Raw genomic sequence first — 20,325 nt, forward strand, 5'->3', positions numbered from 1 at the left:
TTTTTCTTTTTTCTGTAAAAATAAAAATAAAAAAGAGCATTTTTATCCCACTTACACACTACTTTGTCTGTACAAACATAAAAATATGAACAAATTGTTCTGGTACGCTGCAAAAACATAGTATTTTTGTTTACTCTCTTGACAGAAGACAAAACTAAGTTATAAGTAACTTTTGAGCAGGATATTAACTTGTTTTAAGTCAATTAGTTTCACTTTAAATATGGGAAAATGTCATATTACAACTCAAATGTCTTGTTATAGCACTAATTATTTACTTAAAACGAGCTCATATATCGTGCTGAAAAGTTACTTGCAAGTTCTTTTTGTTGTATTTCAATTGTATTTAGATGTTTGAGATATTTAGATATTTGAAATAGAAACTAACCCTAAAATACTTGGTAAGTAAATAATTTCTGAAACGCAGAAAACATAGATTGTGCAGCCAGCGTGTAAAATGGAAATATTTACCCATTTTCTCACTTTATGGTTTGTTTGTTTCACATGAAACTCGACAGTGGAGATGAGTCATAAATCCAAAACTGATGCGCGTAAAGATCACGTGACTGCATCGGTAGATTGGACCGGATGAGAACTAAACCGCAGTTTAACAGTTAATGTTTGAACCTGGCGGCTAATGTGGATCAGAACCGCGTCCAGAACCAACACATGCATCGTTGTTCAACGCTTTGGTGACGGGAAGAAAGCCCGGTTGTGTTGTTTACATCGGGTTTTGCTCTCTCAGGTAAACAGGAAGACACGCCCTCAGAAACTACGCTCCCGGAAGAAAGGAGTCTTTTTCCGCGCCTGTCCCTCCTTTAAGACGAGCAGGTGGGCATTTTTATCTTAGGTGGAAACTGACCGACATCTCCACTGGAGCTGCAGTCGTGTTTTATTTCGCTTTTCGGGATATTTAGATATTTTTTTGCCGCTTAATTTGTTGTTGTGTTGATAAACTGAGGATTCACCTGCTGTGGCTGGGCCTGCAGGTTCACCTGGGAAGCAGCCTTCGGGATCCATCTACTGAAACTCGCACAAAGAGCTCAGAGGAGGACTGAAAAACAACTTTTGGGGACATTTTAAAACAAAACTGGCGACATGGCGGACCCCATGGAAAGTGGAATAAAATACATGCCAAAACTGGTAAGTTTTCCTCGGATGGGTGGCGCTGTCTCCTCCGGGTTTCTGTGTTTTGTTCCCATGATTTTCTGAATGTTAAACCCCTTAAACTCTCGGAATGAAGGGAATTAAAATGGTGTTTTCTTGTGTGTTTATTGTATACAGTCAACAAACACAGTGAGCAGGATGAGGGCTGTATCAGCTTTTATCTTTCATCAGCAAATTTGTTTCACCTGAGATTTAAAATAAAAAACTTTCTGAAACCAAAGGTTGCTGTTATCTAGAGATAAAAAGGAAAGTAAAACTTTTTGGTTTTGACTATAGTTTAATAATTAATAACCCTAGTTTTTTGATTATCCTGGTGTTAATTGAAAGAGAAATGAATAAAAGTTACACCTGCGGCAGGTTAAATTCGTAATCTTAGGCATAAAAGTATTGTCGCAATAAAATGGTGACCTGATTTCTGTAGTAAAAAAATGTCGTCAGGAGGAGAGGCGGAAAAATATCCCGCTGAACCTGAACACACCTTTTCCTGGGCTGCGTTTTCCAAGAACTCTGTACAACATAAACTCGCTCACGACTCTCTTCCTCCTTCAGAGCAGCAACTTTCACGCCAGCACCGACGTTTTGATTAAAACAGCAGTTCAAAAGTCAGTGGCAGTAAATTCCTGCAGGTTGGGGCTTGTTACGGTTTGTCCTCCATAAAATAAATTCAAATTAGCGACATGGAAACTAACCCTTCATATTTGGAGAATTTGAACCACCTTTTTTTTTTTTTTTAGGAATAATTTGATTGCATCATGAGAATAAAATCCAGATTTGTTATATTTTGGGCTGCATCAACCTGTCAGAACCAAACGGATCCGAATGAAGATCAGTAGGTCAGATATAAAGGCCCCACCCAGCTGCATGTACTTTATCTGAGCTCAGAGAAAAAAAACAGACTAAAGTTTCAGGATATGCTTTTGATTCATAAACATGGATAATCTTGTAATGTATTTTATTCTATTTAAATCAAAATTAGTCACTGAGAAGTTAAAGAAAATTGTAAATTGCTCTTTGCAATAAATTCTCCCACTTTTTTCTGATTTTTACCTCAATATTTTGAAAATAATATTTTTATTTCTTAAGGATGTCTGAGCTTCCAAGAAGGTGCTTGGACTGTAATTGACATGATGTATGTAATTGTGTGATCATGATCCAGATAAACATTGGGAACTTATATTTCTGCTCTGCTGGATTTAAAACTTCTTGCTGTTTAGATCGGATGCTTGAGCTTTGGCCTCAGGCTTTGCGGTACAAAGTGTCCTTTCAGTGCAGAAGTATCGAGCGTGGGCAAACTGAAAGTATTTCTGTCCTTACAGCTGAAACTTATGTCACAGTTTTGGTGACAATCATTATCAAGGATTGGTGAGGCTTAAAGTTGGAGTTGATCGTATTTATCTCAGACAAAATGGCTCTTTCTGTTTGATCTGTTGGGTAAGCTGTAAACCCGGTTGTTTTTCAGTTTCTGCTGCAGTAAACACTCAGGAACTTGTTGGTTTGCGGTTTGCTCTCCCAGCAGGTTTGGCAGGATTGTGCGTGGTGAAACCTTTGTTCTCCCTCCCCCGCCCCAATCGGTGGAAGTAACCACTCCGTCACCCTGAATCGGGCGTTACGGTCCCACCTCACGCATCATTGGCTCTGGAAAATTGCTTTTTATTCAGAAGTGAAAACAAAATCTTACCAATTAATTTGTCTAGTTTCTTTCCAATTACCTCAGCAAACTTGAAATAAGATAAAACTAACTTATAAGTAAGTTCTTAGCAAGATATAGGAACTTGTTTTAAGCCAATAACTGATGAAAATGCTAGTTTCACTGGCAGATTATTTCACTTATAACATGGGGGAAAATGTCTTATTAGTGAATTAATCTGCCAGTGAAACTAGTTTGTTTTAATCAATTTTAGATTATTGACTTAAAACAAGCTCATATTTCTTGCTGAAAAGTTACTTGCAAGTTATTTTTCTCTTATTTCAAGTGCAATACGATATTTGCTCTAGAAATCAGATCAAAAATACTTGGTAATATTTTGTGTATTTGCAGTGAAGGAGTTCGTATGTTAAGTTAAATCAAGAGAAACCAAAATAAAAACAGTGTTGCACATTTCTGACTCAGGAGAAATAATTTCTGTGGGCAGCTAACGTGTAATTACTGTACCTTAATGTATTTTACCTCCTTACAAACTTCTTTATGCTCTTTTTGTCTCTTATTTATTTCCCAATAACTTTTAATACCAGATAAAAATAACTTGAATGAATACAGAATGCCGTTTTCAATCACTGTATTTATTGAGGTGGGGAGAAACGATCCAAACCAACCTGGCTCTCTGTAGAAAGATTTTTCTTTCGTTGTAAAATTGTGACGTTGCTTTGCATAATTTGTTTTGTGTGTGTGTGTGTGTGTGTGTGTGTGTGTCATTGTCAGCTCTGTAGTGTTACTAAATCACTTCACTGAAACCTGTCTGACAACAAAAGATCTCAAACCCATGAAGTCAAACTGATGACAAAGTCAGTCTAGAAAAAAACTTTCCTAAAGCTTTGCTGCAATTATTGACTAATAATATGGCTGCAATAATTATTTTAGTCACTGAGTATTCTATCGATTAGTCTAATTAATTGAATAAAAACATTGGCACACTCTGCAAATTTTCCATTAAACATCCTAGGCCTTCTTTGTACAAAAATTCATTTAAAATAAACAGTTCAGTTCATATTTTAAAAAAATGTTTTTACCTAAAATGCAGTGACAAAGTTTTCTTTTAGTGTAAACTTGATCATTTATAGCCAAAGATGCATCTGGACTATGGATGCAAGTGATCGTTTAGAGAGTTTATCTAAAATTTATTCAGCTTATTAATCAACATACGATTAAGTGATGAGTGGCCATTCACTTAAAAACCTGAGTTTTGCATCAAGAAAACAAAGGGCTACATTATTCATAATATGCTGACGGATGCGTTACCTCCGCTGAATGAGCGCTGTTGAGTTGAAACTTAAGGAGTTTGCGGAGTGTTTATATTTCAAAACAGAAACGCATGAAGGGGATTTTCCACACCACAACGTACTCTGTTTGGACCGGCGTGTCTTCCGCCATCTTTGCTTTAGCGGCGCCCTCTGCTGGATGGCGGCCAAACTACAACACTAAAAGAAAGATCTAAGCGGACGATAATATAACTAATCTTAGTCTAATAAACCATTAATCGACCATTAATCATAATTCGATGAATTGTTTGCACCCGTAATAAATAAATACTTAACATCAACATGTGAAAAGCTGAGCCCTTTCTGCTCAACTTAACATCAAAACTGTGAAACGTTCAAGATGTTTCAAAATCTGGACCAGCTGAAGCTAAAATTATTCCAATTAATAAAGTTCAGGGTAGAACAGATTCAAATGGAAAATGTGTAATCTGTTTTGTACCATTTTGGCTTACTTACTGCCAGTCGTTCTTTCAGAAAATGGTCATCTTTTTTGCCTATGCACTTGGATACTTGGAATATTGAAATGACAGTCAGCTAAGGTGGTAATCGATTTATCATTATTCATCCAATTAGTCGTTTCAGTCTTAATACACTCCACTATGGCTGAAATAAAAACAATTCTGCACTGAAAGTTCCTCTAAAGTGACGTAAAAGACTCGTTCTCACTTATCACAAACCCTTAATGGCAGTGATTGCTGCCAAACAAAGTGGGACAGATAGTAACGAAGTTTAGTTTTCACATAGGGTCAGATTGGTTTGGAAAACTATTTTCCCTTAACTAATAAAATAATATGAAGTATTTCACTGGATATACTTGTCTAATATTAAAAAGTGTTGATTTAAGTGGCAAAGAACAAAAAACTTTAATCTTTAAGGAGGTCAACGAGTATTTTACTTTAAAATTCTCAGTTATTAAATCTTGACGCTGAACTGTTTTCCATATTTCTTAATTAATTTACTTTTGTTTTGCAGGATAAAGAGTATGAGTCTGTGCAGTTCCTGCAAACGGGGGATAGCAAAAAGCTGGAGAAGGGTCCGGGGAAGACGGGCGCTGTGATCGGCGTGGTGATTCTTGCTGTTGCTGTTGGTCTCATTACCGGACTGCTGGTCTGGCATTTCCACTGTAAGTAGCTCCAACTAGTGAATGGCTGTAATGGGAAAAACTGTGTCTTCTGCACACAAACAAGGAATTTAATTGCTTTATGTTACCCTTTTAAGGTTATTTTGTTTTTATAAATGGTTATTGTTATGAAAATGAAATATTTTCCCAAGCAGTTTGAGGAGTAACTCATTGTACTGAATAATTTAGATAAATATGTATAAAAATACTAAAAATCAAAGAGCAGATTAGACTTGTGTGGTGATTTAAAGCAATATCCACAAAGAAAGACGCTGCAGAGAGCGAAACCTGTTCTCTGTTTATGTCCTTCCTTAATTAATTTCTTCATTAATTTCTTCTTCCCTCCTGCCTATTTTCCTTCCTACCTTTTTCATCTCCTTCCTTCCTTCTTTATGTGCTTCCATCCTTCCTGTTTTGTGTCTTTCCTTCCCCGTTGGTGTCCTTATTTCCTTCCTTCCTTTCTTATTTGTGTCCAACTTTCCAGAGCAGGACACAAAGAGGAGTTTTTAACGGATGGTTTAAACGAATCCGAGGTCTGAGCGATACCGGTCGGGTAGTGGTTGGGTGTTTCTCAGAGGTCTGAGTGATGCCAGTAGGGTAGTGGTTGGGTGTTTCTCAGAGGTCTGAGTGATGCCAGTAGGGTAGTGGTTGGGTGTTTCTCAGAGGTCTGAGTGATGCCAGTAGGGTAGTGGTTGGGTGTTTCTCAGAGGTCTGAATGATGCCAGTAGGGTAGTGGTTGGGTGTTTCTCAGAGGTCTGAGCGATACCGGTCGGGTAGTGGTTGGGTGTTTCTCAGAGGTCTGAGTGATGCCAGTAGGGTAGTGGTTGGGTGTTTCTCAGAGGTCTGAGCGATACCGGTCGGGTAGTGGTTGGGTGTTTCTCAGAGGTCTGAGCGATACCGGTCGGGTAGTGGTTGGGTGTTTCTCAGAGGTCTGAGCGATGCCAGTAGGGTAGTGGTTGGGTGTTTCTCAGAGGTCTGAGTGATGCCAGTAGGGTAGTGGTTGGGTGTTTCTCAATCTCCTTTGTGTTTTAACTGAACTCGTCTCTGAACGAAGAGGAACCTGCTGGTTGACTGCAGATCTCTGACAGGCGATGGCATGTTGACAAAATCACAGATAGGAAACAGCCAGAAACGTCCTTCCTCCATCCCTTCCTCTTGTCCTTTTTGTGTCCTTCCCTCATACCTGATCTGTGTGCTTCATACCTTCCTTTGCATCCTTCCTTCCTCTTGTTGGTCCTCTTCTTCTTCACATTGCATCCTTCCTTCCTTCTTTATGTCCTTCCCTCTTCTTCCTTTGTGTCATTTCCTCCTATCTTTTCGTGCTTACTTCCTTCCTTGATGTCCTTCCTTCTTTGTGTCCTTACTTTCTTGGAGAAAGTTATTCCTTCCGTAAAGGAGAGAAAACTTTGGAAAGTTGAACCTGAAAGTATTTCATTTTATTTTATTTTTTTACATTAATGGAAAGTGAATCAGAGCCCTGATGGGCTGCATTCTAAATAGCTGAAGCTCTTTCAATTAGCACACCATGAGTCTCTGTGTTTCATAACCAAAATAGAAACTTTTTTTTTTCTTGCAAGCGACAAGAAACTATTGTTCCCCTCTTTCAGCCAGCTGGCCAGCAGTGGAAGACATAACTGGGTTATTCTTCTATTCAATCAGCTGGAGAAAACTCAAGGGACTCCCACACACAACTGTATTTGAAACTGCAATGTTTTGTACCCTAACAACGAACACTTCCTCTTGTCTTTAGAGCGCAGGACATGCGGTGCGCTCCACTGCTACCAACTGCTAGCCAAAAAAAACACTTAAACTGCTGGAGTGACGGTCGATTGATTGACCTGAAACAGTAGAGAGGTGCATAAACATACTTCCACTGTTTGAGTTACGTGTGCTTTTTTTTCAGTCCGTAAAGACGAATACACCAAAAGGATATACATTGGCTCAATGAAGATCGAGAACCAGGTGTTTGACAACGCCTATGAGAACTCAAACACACGCGAGTTCAAGGCCTTGGATGAAAAGGTGCAGCAGGAGGTAAGACTGCCGAGTTCTCTGACCCAATACACGAACACATTTTTCTATTTTTATTGTTTAAACATGAAAAGGCAGAGTAAATGGGATTAAATTACTTAGGATCTTGATATTGGCAGGAACAAAGGGAATAATGAGGAAATGCCAAATAAATGTTTTGATGTCTATTTATTTTATAGAGAAGCTAACTTTTTTCTGTAGACTTGAATTAAATACATTTGAGACCGTGTGATAAGAATGTTGGAATTATAATAAATCATTAAGATTGAATTTTGTATGTAAATAATTATCTGGTTTTCAAGGTGTTTATGTGCTTTTTTATGATACATTTTTTGTTGATTAAATCAATATAGTTTTTATCTTCTGATTTCATTTAAAAAGAAAAAGAAGGATTGCAAATTGGAAGTTGTAAGATAGCAACATAATGCCAAAAATGTCAAGTACTAGACATTGTATATGTTAACTGTTTGTTCTATGAAGTGCAATATAAATTTTTTTAAAAAGAAATTTTATTGTTTAACCAAGCTTTTCTTTGTGATTTTTTTTCTTTATTCTATTGCAACCTCTTTCAGCTAAAAACTATTTACTCCAGCAATCCAACGCTGAAGAAATACTACGTCAAATCTGAAGTTGACGCGTTCAGGTATAGAATCCGTAGAGTCAAATCTCTGTTCCTGTTGGTCGCATATGTTGGGTATTTGCTTAAATTGGTTGTGATGTCTTTGTCTCCAGTGAGGGTATTATCGCCTACTACATGTCTGAGTTTAAAGTGCCTGTGGGCCAAGAAAAATCTGTTGATGATGCCATAGCTGGTTTGAACCAGCAAAGACCAAAAGGACTTCCAGTGAAGTCAAGAAACAACCTGCAGGTTACAGACATGAAGACCTCTGGTAATCGTCACTTACTCTGTATCTGGATTGACGTGGTGCATGAATCTTGATATTAACAAGTTGTTGTGGTTGTCTGTTGCTACATCCTGTGTGGCAGGACTTTTAATCTCATTCTGTCTGTTTTTGGTTTCTTTCACAGTTATAGATTCCAGAATGTCGCCAACATCATTTAAGAGTAAGTATCGAAGTTACATGTGTGTCTTTTATATATATACATATTTTTTTTTATAAGACTTAACAATATTTTGATGAACTAAAAGTAAAGCATTTTAAGCAGAGCTAAAGGGGTGATGTAGGTACCGTACATAACTCAGTTAATTTGAACTGAAAAGCTAAAATTGGGTTTTTTCACCCGATAGTCCGGTAGACTCAGTTCGATTTGTTACATTTTTAGCGGGTGTAGTTCTCTTTCACACTGCAGTGTCAAACAAACCGAAAACTTTGAAAAACCTTGTGCCCCCTGTAGTTTTTAGTTTTTACTTATTACTTAGAAAGCTATAGAACCTACACATAAAAAGAGCTTTAAATTTGGGGGAATGAATACAAGAAATTTAACGTTTTAAGTTGAAAGCAGTTATGCTTCTTTCCCACAGCTGTCACGCTTTTGAACGTTTTATGTTTATAAAACATAAACTATAAGGACTGTACTCCCCTATCCTCTCATACAACAATAACACATGGACTATCCTCACACACACATCACGGACTGTTTTCTTCACACACACATGCAACCTGTAAATTTTATCTGCCATTATTTATCTATAATCCATTCCCTAACATTCTTGTATAATCTGTATAATTTGTATAATCTGTGCATATAGCTCCCATATTTATATTTATACACAATATCTATATCTCTTGCTATAATCCCTTATAGTCCATACATACATACTGTAGTCTTGTACATCTGTAAATAAATATTTATATCTCGTAGAGCACTTCTGGATAGATGCAAATTACATCTCGTTGCTTGTACTTGTGACAGTGCAAAGACAATAAAGTTTAATTCTATTCTAAAGATGGTAACACTGCAGCAAAGCAAGCTGCCACAGGAAGTTAGAAAAGGAACTGCTTTAAATGGTCATGAACTACTGTGCTGTGGAGGTTTGCCATGTTTACACCAGGCAACAGTATGACGAATAAATTGAAAAAACTGTTTTAATGATTATTTCATTTAGTTGAGCTACAAAACATTGTGAAAACCAACCTAGCCCTTAGTAAAAATTTAATTATTCGATGGTAAATTGTGACGAACTAAAGTTTTATAAAAGCATTCACTAGGTGTGATTATTCCGTGATGACCTGTAGAATCAAGAAATCATCTAAATAGTGCCTGGCTCAGTTTGCTTTCTGCTAAAAGATGCAGAAGTAAACCAACCTGAGATCGTGACACATAAAGATAATGATGGAGATCATTTGTTTGGTCCTACAGTGTTTGGTGTAAAGCCACAGGGCAAAGACACTATTACAAACGTGCGCAAAACGTTGTCAGTATTAATGTTAAAGACACAATTTGACAATTGTGAAGTCATGAGTTTCCATTAAATTAGACGGAATTAAAATCGCAGATTAAAAAGTTTCTTCTAGGGCTGTTGTAAACAAATATTTTAGTAATCTATCAATTATTCTTATGATTAACTGAGTAATCTGATTTAAAAAATTTATAAAAATATTGGTAAATCTGGCATAACATCTGTGTTACTATCGGATATCAGTATCAGTCCAGTTTTTCATTTTTGAGCTTCCTGACCAGTTACTTTTCTGTAGTTTGGAAAACTAACCTGTAACAATAATAGCTCACTTTCTAAGTTAACCTGAAGAAAAGTTATACAAAAATCTGAAATTATATTTACTTTAATAATAAAGAGGCAGGCTCACAAATATGCTTATAAAAAATGTATATGCTCCAGCTTTTAGTTTATCTGTTCATCTTCAGTCAGTTTAATAGATGAATTCTCACCTTGCCCCATACCTGTCAAGATTTGGATTTGAGAATCCGGGAAATGTCGCCTGGTGTGGGGGGGAGGAGGCAGGCGAACGAACAAACCTAATGTGGGGGGAGGGTGAGAGACAATCGGTAGACCAGGGGACGAAAGTAAGAACTGGGGGGAGCAATACGGGATATTTACGGCACCTCCTGGAGGAGAAAGGCTGCCGTACTCCAGGCATCGCTCCAGTCATTTTAAGGATGCTTATTGGTCCCCCAAAAACGATGAAAACCCGGGAACTATCATCAATCAATAAAATCCCCACGGGCCGAACTTGAAAATTGGACGTTATGCCGCTAACACTTAGCTTCCGACAACAACTCAGAGGTGGAAGTCAGAGCTCCGCGCAACGCAAATAATGTCCCGGTCGTAGCACGGTGCGCTAAATAATAAAACATAAATTAACGAGGCTTCGAGGCAGGTAAATTTTCCTCGAGGAATTTTAATAATCAAGGCACTTGAATCATTCGAGGAATCGAATGACTCTTTAAGTCATTAAAAATGTGCCGGTCCATGATCCTCCAACTACTTTTTGTCTTCTTCTTCATGGTTTGCGTCAGTGGCAACATCAGGTTGTCGATCATGTGACTCCTGTGATGTGAAAAAAGTCTTTCCATTGCAGTTTTGAGAAATAAACCAATTTTGAAAAACCACCTCATCCTAACGCCAAAACTTTTTATCAAGAGTTTTTGTGAAATTGCCGTGCTTCCATTAAACAAATTTATTTTCGACCTGTCATATGACCCAACTATATGGTCAAATGTAACTAATGATGAACATTCAGATGGCAGAGGGAAATATTGCAAAACCTCTCAGGATCAAACTAGAATTCAGAGTAAACAAATTTGTCTGACGAGGAAGAAGCAACGGCGACAGAGAAATGAAACAAAGACTCGTTAAGATTTCACTTACTAATCTAAGGCAAGATTAAAACAAAGCATGTGAAGTTTTGGTTAATGTGTGATTGTGACTTACTAAGTAGAATTTAATATATTGCATTTTATGTCTGTGTTTGTCAGCGCATACAAAGTTGAAAATACATACAAAGCCCCAAGAAATTGTTAAGATCTCGACCAAAGGTTTCCCCAACGATGCGTATGAACCGAACACCTTCACGCAGTGGGAGCTGCGAGGTGACGAAGGAAGCATCATCAAGCTTGACTTTGACACCATGTATCTGGAAGAAAACTGCTCTAATGACTTTGTGAAAATCTATGACTCTCTGGTGCCAATAGAGAACCGCGCTTTGGAAGAGTGAGTATATCTACCGTTTTTGGTGTACCTCATGGCTCTGCACTGGGCCCTCTGCTTTTTAGTTTGCTGAATACTTCTTAGCAGAAGTAGTTAACACCATTGGCTGGTTATCCACTTCATGCTTCACTTCCCATGGAGGTAAAACCGTTCATTTAGAGGTCTGTCAATAGAGACCCAAGATTGCCAGCAGTATTTGGGTAAAATAATGGACGCCCCACTTGTGCACTAAATTTAATTGTTTATTAAATTCAAACTGATGAAATTTACTTTAATCTTTAGGTAAAATAGTACATTTTAAGACACAATTATGTATGTGGGAAAAGTATAAATACTACTATATTCAAGTGACTGGACAGTGAAGACGTCAACATGAAGAGATGGAGCAGGCTGTAGTTCTTGAGCAAGTTTAGGTTATTCAGTGTTTGTTGCGGTAAGATGAGGCAGATTTTCTCTTCTGCCATCATCTATTGGAGAAACAGCATCAGAGCAAAGGACTCACAAAGGCTCAACAACTTGTAGAGAAGGCTGGTTCTGTTTTAGAGATAACTGGGGAACCACTGGAGATGATGATGCCAAGAAGGATTCCTTATAAATTCAAGAAAATTGCCCTTAGCATTATCTCTAGCCCACTGTTATGTAACAGATCGTCTTCAGTCAGAGGCTTCTTCAGAAATCGAATATGCTATGTTGTCTTTTTAGAATAAAAGTTAAATTTATGCAGTGTTGAGACGAGGTATTTCTACCAATTTTTCGTTGTCACTTCTCGTCTCCCCAGGTTCGTAGATGCCGGGTGTAAAAGTGAAACCAAGACATTAGTCACTGTTCAAATTCACAGTCAAACAGTATTTTATTCAATCAACCAAAAGCATAAAACCAGACCAACATCTCAAGATCATCCGATCCCAAAATCACAAAGAAAACATTAACCACCTTTAGAAAAAATATGACTACATCTTCGGAGAGCACCGTGTGGACAGAAAAAGGGCAGTCAGCGATCTGATTGGAGGTTTTAACTTAGATACGTTTATATCAAAGTAGGCGGTTCTTTGCTGTCTGACGTATTCAGACGTTACTGTTCAGAGGTGGACTTTTCCAACGTGCAGGCAGCACATGATGATGGGCTACTGCTGCACACAGGCAACGCGTGATAATTTTCTGCACAAATGTTATTTTGTGCTAAAACATTTCTACTCAAGGACGTGGGACCAGCTATCTGGCGCATTCCTCAAAGCCTTTACTCCCTATTACTCCCTATCCCTTTAAACGGCTTCAGACCAGTTTCTGAGACCACACTTTGCTCTCCTCACCCCTCCATGACGTCACGCCTTACTACGTTAAACAGCACGTTTTGATACAAAAGATTAAAACACATATCACATATAATATTTTTCAAACTTGCGTAGAACAACATGGATAATTTATGATTAGTACGTATATCATGCTTGAGCTTTTCTGATTTTTATTTACCAAAATTAATCTTGAGAAGTTTTATTTCTCCACTGAATATATGTGGTCTACAGACCTCTAAGAATTTGATCTAATGTTAAACACTCTACTGATTAAACTATAAATGAAACAGGTTAGCTAAAGTCGAACATCATAAAATACTAGCATAATCAAACAAATGTTTCCACAGAGGTTATAAATGTCAGATGCCACCAGCCTTGGAAAAACTAAAAAATATTTAGGTTAAAGTCAAAATTCTTTGGGGAAAAACAAATCTTTCGCACTTCGGGGTTATGAATTAGTTGTTAAAATGCATGACTGTCTTCTACAGGTTGTGTGAACACTACTCACCCAGTGAACCTTTGACGTTTTATTCTTCTGGAAATGTCATGCTGGTTACAATGGGCACAAACGAGGAATACGACTTTCCAGGATTTCGGGCATCTGTTTCACAAGTGGAACCGGCAACCTTACGTAAGTGTTGAAGCCTTGATTTTATTTACGCATCCAGATTACTTTGACAAATGGCAAGATTGGTTTGGATTGTATTCTCATTCCCATGAGGAACGAAGTCGTCCTTGAAAAAAGCTTTAATTTCTCAGATTTCATCTATTGTTTCATATTTAAAATTATTTATTTAACTGTCTATGTAGGTCAGACCTGCGGTACCAAACTAACCGATTTAAAGGGGACCTTCTCCACTCCCAACTTTCCAAACTACTATCCTCCTAACATTGTGTGTGATTGGGAAATAGAGGCGAGTTTTCCTCATGAACACCTTATTCAGTGATTTAATATACTTGTATTCCTGTATGCTTACTTATCCGTTTTCTTGAAGGTGCCTAGCAATAAGGTGGTGAAAGTTGCATTCAAAAAGCTCCTGTTGGCTGAGCCAGGGCAGGAAGACGGCAAGAACTGTTACAAAGACTACGTGATGATTGATGGAAACAAGAAGTAAGTTCAACAACGACGAGTTTGGGATTTTAAATCGATGTGAAAACAGGTTTGTAGAAAAAAGTAAAAGGGTTTGTCATTGCTTGCAAATCTGTTTCTCAGACTGTGTGGAGATCACAAGAAGGGAACTCTAGTTGAAATCAGCACAACCAACAAAATGACATTGCGGTTTCTCTCCGATCACTCCTACGTAGACAGAGGCTTCCAAGCAGTGTACGAGGCCATTGACCCCGTAGATCGTAAGTAATGGAACCACGTTTAGGTCTACTTTCCTCTTAAAGATGTGTCTTTTATTTTTCACGCTCACTGTGTCGTCCACAGCTTGCCCTGGTAGGTTCCGTTGCAGAAATGACCAGTGCATCTTCCAAAACCTCACGTGTGACGGCTGGAACGACTGTGGAGACATGAGTGACGAGAAGAACTGCAGTACGTTATTTACTCACATTACATTTGAACTACTTGTTGCCGCCATGGTTTTATCAGTGTATAACAAACACCTGTTCTAAACCTTTTCTCCTCCAGAGTGCAAAGGAGACACACTCTTGACCTGTGGAAATGGGTTATGTAAGCCCATGTTCTGGAAGTGTGATGGCATAGATGACTGCGGAGACGGAACAGATGAGCGTGATTGTAAGAGCCGCTGGCACTGGAGATTTCAATGGAAGGATTTCAGACCAGTTTTTCATACATCCTTTTATTTTTTTAAGGCACATGTGACTCTGCACACATCACCTGCAAGAATAAAAAATGTGTTTCTGAGAAGAAACAATGCGATGGAAAAGACGACTGTGGAGATAATTCAGATGAGCTCAACTGTCAAAAAAGTAAGATTAGTGGATCTTTTTTTCTGTTTTTGTCACTTAAGTTGTTGCTGTCCAATAATGCAATGCAATAAACTTAAATATAAATCTATAAGAGGTCACATTCACTTTTCAATTAGCAAAAGTGCCGCTACAGTAAGCCAAATAATCAAATAAATATTTAAATGAGAACTAATGGGCAATTGAGATGTAAGGATGACAGTCTGATTGTTACTCCTTCAATCAGGTTGAGTTAAATGGGAGTAGAGATCAGCAGTTTTTTTGCAATTATTTAGGAAATGAAAGGAAGGTTGGAAATGGGACAGAGGTAGTAGTTGTTCTTGGGACCAGAACCACCAGGATTGGGGAGTATTGAATGGAGTGACTGCAATTGTTTTCCTAATTGCCAATATAGCCTTGGCTTCTACTTGTTAAAGTCAGGCTAATTTGTCTGTACACCTAGTTGAGGCTCATAGACAGCTGTTTTTACAAAAGTTGAAAATGGCTGGCTTAGAAACTGAGCCAGGTCTCCTCCCACCTAACATGTTTGTTAATTAGCTCAAATCGATGACTTTGCCTGAATTTACGCCACATGATTTTTACCACTATATCACAAATAGTGTTTCACATTAGACTAGAGCAAACTTAAACACACAAGTGTTTGCTAAGTAGTTTTTGGTACATGGTAGGCTACATGATGGTGGGGCTTTCTATTTGGGGTTACTAATGAGAAGACACATACCTTCTAAATAATGCAATATTTGATTGCATCTTAATAGTCTTATTTACTTATGAAGTGTAAGAACGTTGATGTTCTTACCTTGTAACAGGTGTTTTTGCTGCTATTCTGCAAAGACATCGAGGGCTGCCAGTCCTTGATGGCTGCTTTCCATTGCTGTCTTCTTTCCTCATCAAAAGGCCTAATTTATCCTATCTCAATATAGAATCGGAATTGAAAATTGTTTGGAACCAGAATCGTACAAATTCAAACGATGTCCAAGCCTAATTATTACAGCAAAAGACTTGCTGCTTTAATTGCTACAAAAGGTGGTTCTATAAAGTTTAAATTGAGAGTGGTGAATATAAAAGCACACCACTTTTAGGATCTTTATTAACATTTTATTTTACAAATATGCACAATTGTGTTATCAAATAGAACCCAATAAATGCATTGAATTATGCAGTTGTAATATTGGGAAATTATGAAGAAGTTGGAGTACGAATACTTTAGCAAGGCATTGTTGCTAGTCTAGCAGAAAATGTTAAAATACCCTGTTATTGCTGTTATCTGTTTTAAAAGATAGATTTAAAATTTGTTTCATCTCCCCAGATCCTGAGATACAATGCACAGAGTCTACATACAAATGCAAGAACGGCAAATGCATTGATAAGGTGAACCCAATGTGTGACGGAACGTCCGACTGTGCAGATGGATCTGATGAGGAGAACTGTGGTATGTTGCAATTTAAGCATGTCTGAGATGAAACAACTCCTGCTTATCTTCATCTTCTGAGCTCAGCCTTTCTAACCAAACCAGTTTTAACACGACAACAAGTTGCCACATGTATTCCTGTTACCATCTGTTTGCTTTTCAGCCTGTGGAAAGAAACAGTTACGGTCGTCTACGCGTATTGTGGGCGGTCAAGACGCCGCACTAGGGGAATTTCCGTGGCAAGTCAGCCTTCACTACCACACTTACGGACATGTGTGTGGAGCGTCCATCATCAGTAAAATATGGCTGGTCACTGCTGCCCACTGTGTGCAAAATGAGGGTAACCTTAGGTAAAGCTTCAGCTTATGCCTTTTCAAATGTAACATACTTCAACCATTGAGCTTTAAGCTTTATAATAAACATAGCAGTTAAAAGAGATGAGATCTAGTTCTGGGTGAAGCATTTTTTGTTTGTTTTTTAAATGGGCTGCATTTGCCTAAGAGTACAAATGGAAAATAGCTAGTATTTTCCAGCTACTTCAGTTGCTTAATTATTAAATGAACTTCTATACTTACTAAAATTGGCGTGTGTAAATATTCAAATGCCAGTGCTTACCTTTTAAAATTTTGGTAGCTTCATCAGTTCATAGCGTCCAGAAAAATTTTTTGTATCTGCTTTTAAAGTAATTGTCCATTATTTATTCAAAGTCTGCCATACGACATCGCATCTCCATAATGCATAAGGTTTAATGGCTTCAGTAGATAATATTCACCATCAGAAGGTCTTTTATTTATTCTGTTTTGAATCTAATCTGTTGAACTTTAGAGCCAGCAGGACCAAAAAGTTGGGAATAGAGTTCAACATAAAAATTAAATGAGAAACTTGAGGATTTAAATGGCCATTTCTCCCCATCACTCATTCATATCAACAATGCAAATATACTTGTACATCATGGTTTTGGTACAAAATGGTTGGTCTGTAGGTGAAAAATACTACTAATGTAAATTCTAAAGTAGATCATAGCAATCAGTGGATTTAGAATTAATGCACAAATTGACATGGAGTCTTGAAAAGTATTCAGTTGTTTTTAACTGAATGTATGAATATTCACTGCAGCTGTCTTTATAACTCCTTCTGATCTAATGACATAACTTTTGACTTTCTGTATACTACAGTTGTATCTATTCTTTTCCCATTTAATCTGATTGTCTGATCTGCTTCCCTGTTTGATCTCAGATTCGGAGAGCCTGCGAAATGGGAGGTTTATCTCGGTCTTCATGACCAACGGAAGATTGACAAATTTGTTGTAAAAAGGAAGCTGAAGCAGATCATACCCCACCCTAACTACAACCCTAATACCTTCGACAACGACATCGCCCTGATGGAGCTGGACACCCCCATCGAATATTCAGATTACATTCAGCCCATCTGCTTACCAACCGCCGACTACAAGATTCCAGCCGGCCAAAATGTGTGGATCACAGGGTGGGGAGCAACAAGAGAGGGAGGTGAGTGTGCAGGAATACATTTAAGTATGAGCTCAAACAATTCCCCATACTCACTAGAACATGTTAAATGAAATGATTGGGCTTAAACTATGGCCATTAAAGGGCATCAGATTTTATACCGGCAAAAGCTGAAAAACATTTTAGGCTTTTTCTGATTGATGAAATGTAGGATGAATATATTCTTTTAGGCAATTAGGTTCTAACGTTTGTGTTTTACATATACCATGTTTGAGGTTATAGTCTGCTTATATTTATAAGATATTTTAGTGTTTAGATTATTCTAGTGCAAATGATCAGTGACATGGTTCTATGATTCTATTGATTGTTTTTTTCTTTTATCATTATTCAGGAACTGCTGCGAAGACCCTCCAGAAAGCTTCAGTCCGAATCATAAACCATAACGAGTGTAATAAATTAATGAGCTTTCGTCTCACATCCCGGATGTTGTGTGCTGGAGTACTGACAGGAGGAGTGGATGCTTGTCAGGTTAGGAGTTTATTTTTCCTTTACTCTGACTTTGTTGGTCTACTTTTCATCTTGCTTTGCGTCCCTTTCTTTATGTTCTATCTTGAATTTTCCTTAATTTCAGTTTATGAAACTGTTTAACGGTTCTACAAACTTCTCCATAATGCAGCCCACTTGTAGATATACTTGGGATAATTATCCTGCTTGAATTATGAGACAGCAATTGTCATCAAAAGTACAATTTAGTGGTACATTTAGATGAAAACCTTGTAATATTGGGTTCCTTTAGCTATTTAAAATACTTACCGCTCATGTGTAAAATATTTATAGCACAAGGCTCAACATTTTAGAATTCAGCCAATAAACAATTTTAGCTTCGGCTCTAAATCTCAAACTGTATTTTTTTTTATCTGCTTTCAGTGTAGAATAATCTAGTTCTTGATTTACATTTCGACCAAGAGGTGATCAGACGCCATCCTTAAAAACGGGCTAAAAGCGACATGAATCTATAAAGTAAACGCTAACTTAAGCATCATTAGCAACCAACGGTTAGCAATGTGGCTTCACTGCTGCCAAGCAACGGGCTATACGCCGCAGTTTCGGCGGGAATAAAGGCTAGGCCGTCCAATTCCACAGCCACTCACATACGGTCTTCGTGGTCGATGAATGACCTCCAGAGCTACGATGACAGGTTAACCTCTTCACGCTGCATCCGGCTGCGCACTTCGTAGGGGACCGCAGCCATTCCGCGGATCCCCATTTCCCTCTGCTTTCGTCCGTTATCCGCTCCGGAACAACAAGACGCATGCGCGGGAAATGAGAGGTCGCGCGATAAAGCCAGTGATTACAAAGGAGTGATTTGTTTGTTCGCTTGTTTATTTGGATCCATTCCAAATAAACTAGCATAACACTAGCATAACAACGGCTAGTCTTCCTGCTGACCACGTCACCAGGATAAAGCCTGTAACAGTTGCACACACTTGACATATTATTAGAAACATTAATTCATAAGTGTACAATTGTAACACTATATAATAAAATAATTAAGCTGTATTAGATGTTTCTAATAATTATATTATTAATATCTTAATTATGAATTAGTGATGTCATATTTTTGCTGTAGTTCTAAACGTCCAAAATTACTTTTTCCTGCCTTGCTCTCCGTCTTTGTCTGTGATGAATTAATAAGTTTAATAACATATTGAACAGAACCCATGCAGAAATTGACTGGTTTTTGTTACTCTCCTATTGCCTTCTTGTTGTGATTTGGTTACATTGGTTTCATATCTGTGTTTCCTTCCTTTAGGGAGATTCTGGTGGACCTCTGTCCAGTCCGGAAGGTGAATGTATGTTCCTGGCAGGAGTGGTCAGTTGGGGCGACGGCTGCGCTCGTAGGAATAAACCAGGGATCTACTCCACTGTCACTGAATTTCTTGGCTGGATCAAGGAGAAGACTGGAATCTAGTCTAGTTTAACCTTATCGAACAGGATCATTACGGATATAAACTGCTGACTTGAAAAATTCATTCAATGAGACTCCAATCTGACAGACCATCCAGCGGATTCAGTGAACTTGACTTCTGGTTGTAGCGACATTGGAAAATGAACAACTTTTACAGCAAGTCCTATGCCTTTTAACCCTACTGTGATTGTTTTTTGTTGTTGTTTGTTTTACCAGGATGGTGATTGGTTATCTGCTTTAAATGTAAATGTTTTATTTTTGTGTTTTTATTATTATTTGATGGAGTACCAATGTTATATGATGCACAGGACATAGTTTTAAGGCACACTTGTTACATAAACTTACGTTCAAGAGCAAACTTTGAGCTGTGTAAATGAAAATTATTTGACTTCTTTTGCTCTTATCCTCTAGGTTTTGTTTATTTAAGCCTATTAGACATTCCTTTAAAATCTGTCATCACTTTTTCACAATTCCCATCATTGATATCGTTTTATTTCCAGAGACACAGATTTATATGTGCTTGGAAAAAGTTAAACGTTGGGTAACAGTTCCTGCAGTTTAATTAGTCTAAAATTATTATAAATGTATATTTTATAGCAGATGGCTTCTAATAAAATTTTAAATAACCTTTTGTGTAAGTGTGGGTTACTTTGCTTCTGATCTGTTCATAATGTATTTTATTTAAACAAAACTGATTGTTGAATCAGAAGCTTCATTATAGTGGGATGCTGTAAATAACATTAGGAACCTCAAATGTTTAGGTTTACTCCTGGTCCTGGTTTCTGGTATAGCAGAGTGTGCACCCCTGGTTTTTGACCTCTGATGATCACAAGGT

General features: G+C 37.8%; 1 protein-coding gene across 2 annotated transcripts; it reads left to right on the forward strand.

The window, feature by feature from the left end:
* Nucleotides 1-619: 619 nt before the first annotated feature.
* LOC102236556 (suppressor of tumorigenicity 14 protein-like) lies at nt 620-20,118 on the forward strand. 2 transcript variants are annotated; one of them, XM_023351793.1, is made up of 20 exons: nt 620-828; nt 987-1,140; nt 5,113-5,263; nt 7,164-7,294; nt 7,864-7,934; nt 8,024-8,181; nt 8,321-8,356; nt 11,189-11,423; nt 13,201-13,343; nt 13,523-13,626; nt 13,708-13,823; nt 13,926-14,062; nt 14,145-14,249; nt 14,346-14,453; nt 14,531-14,647; nt 15,954-16,076; nt 16,219-16,405; nt 17,292-17,563; nt 17,913-18,049; nt 19,335-20,118. In XM_023351793.1, the coding sequence occupies exons 2-20, from the start codon at nt 1,096-1,098 to the stop codon at nt 19,491-19,493; spliced, it is 2,535 nt and encodes an 844-aa protein (XP_023207561.1). In that variant the 5' UTR covers nt 620-828; nt 987-1,095; the 3' UTR covers nt 19,494-20,118. The 2 variants fall into 2 exon arrangements, with proteins under 2 accessions (XP_023207561.1, XP_023207560.1); XM_023351792.1 differs by lacking the exon at nt 620-828 and having other exon boundaries at nt 835-1,140.
* Nucleotides 20,119-20,325: the final 207 nt, after the last annotated feature.

Source organism: Xiphophorus maculatus, chromosome 18 (assembly GCF_002775205.1).
Source record: "Xiphophorus maculatus strain JP 163 A chromosome 18, X_maculatus-5.0-male, whole genome shotgun sequence".
In the NCBI taxonomy this organism is placed as follows: Eukaryota; Metazoa; Chordata; class Actinopteri; order Cyprinodontiformes; family Poeciliidae; genus Xiphophorus; species Xiphophorus maculatus.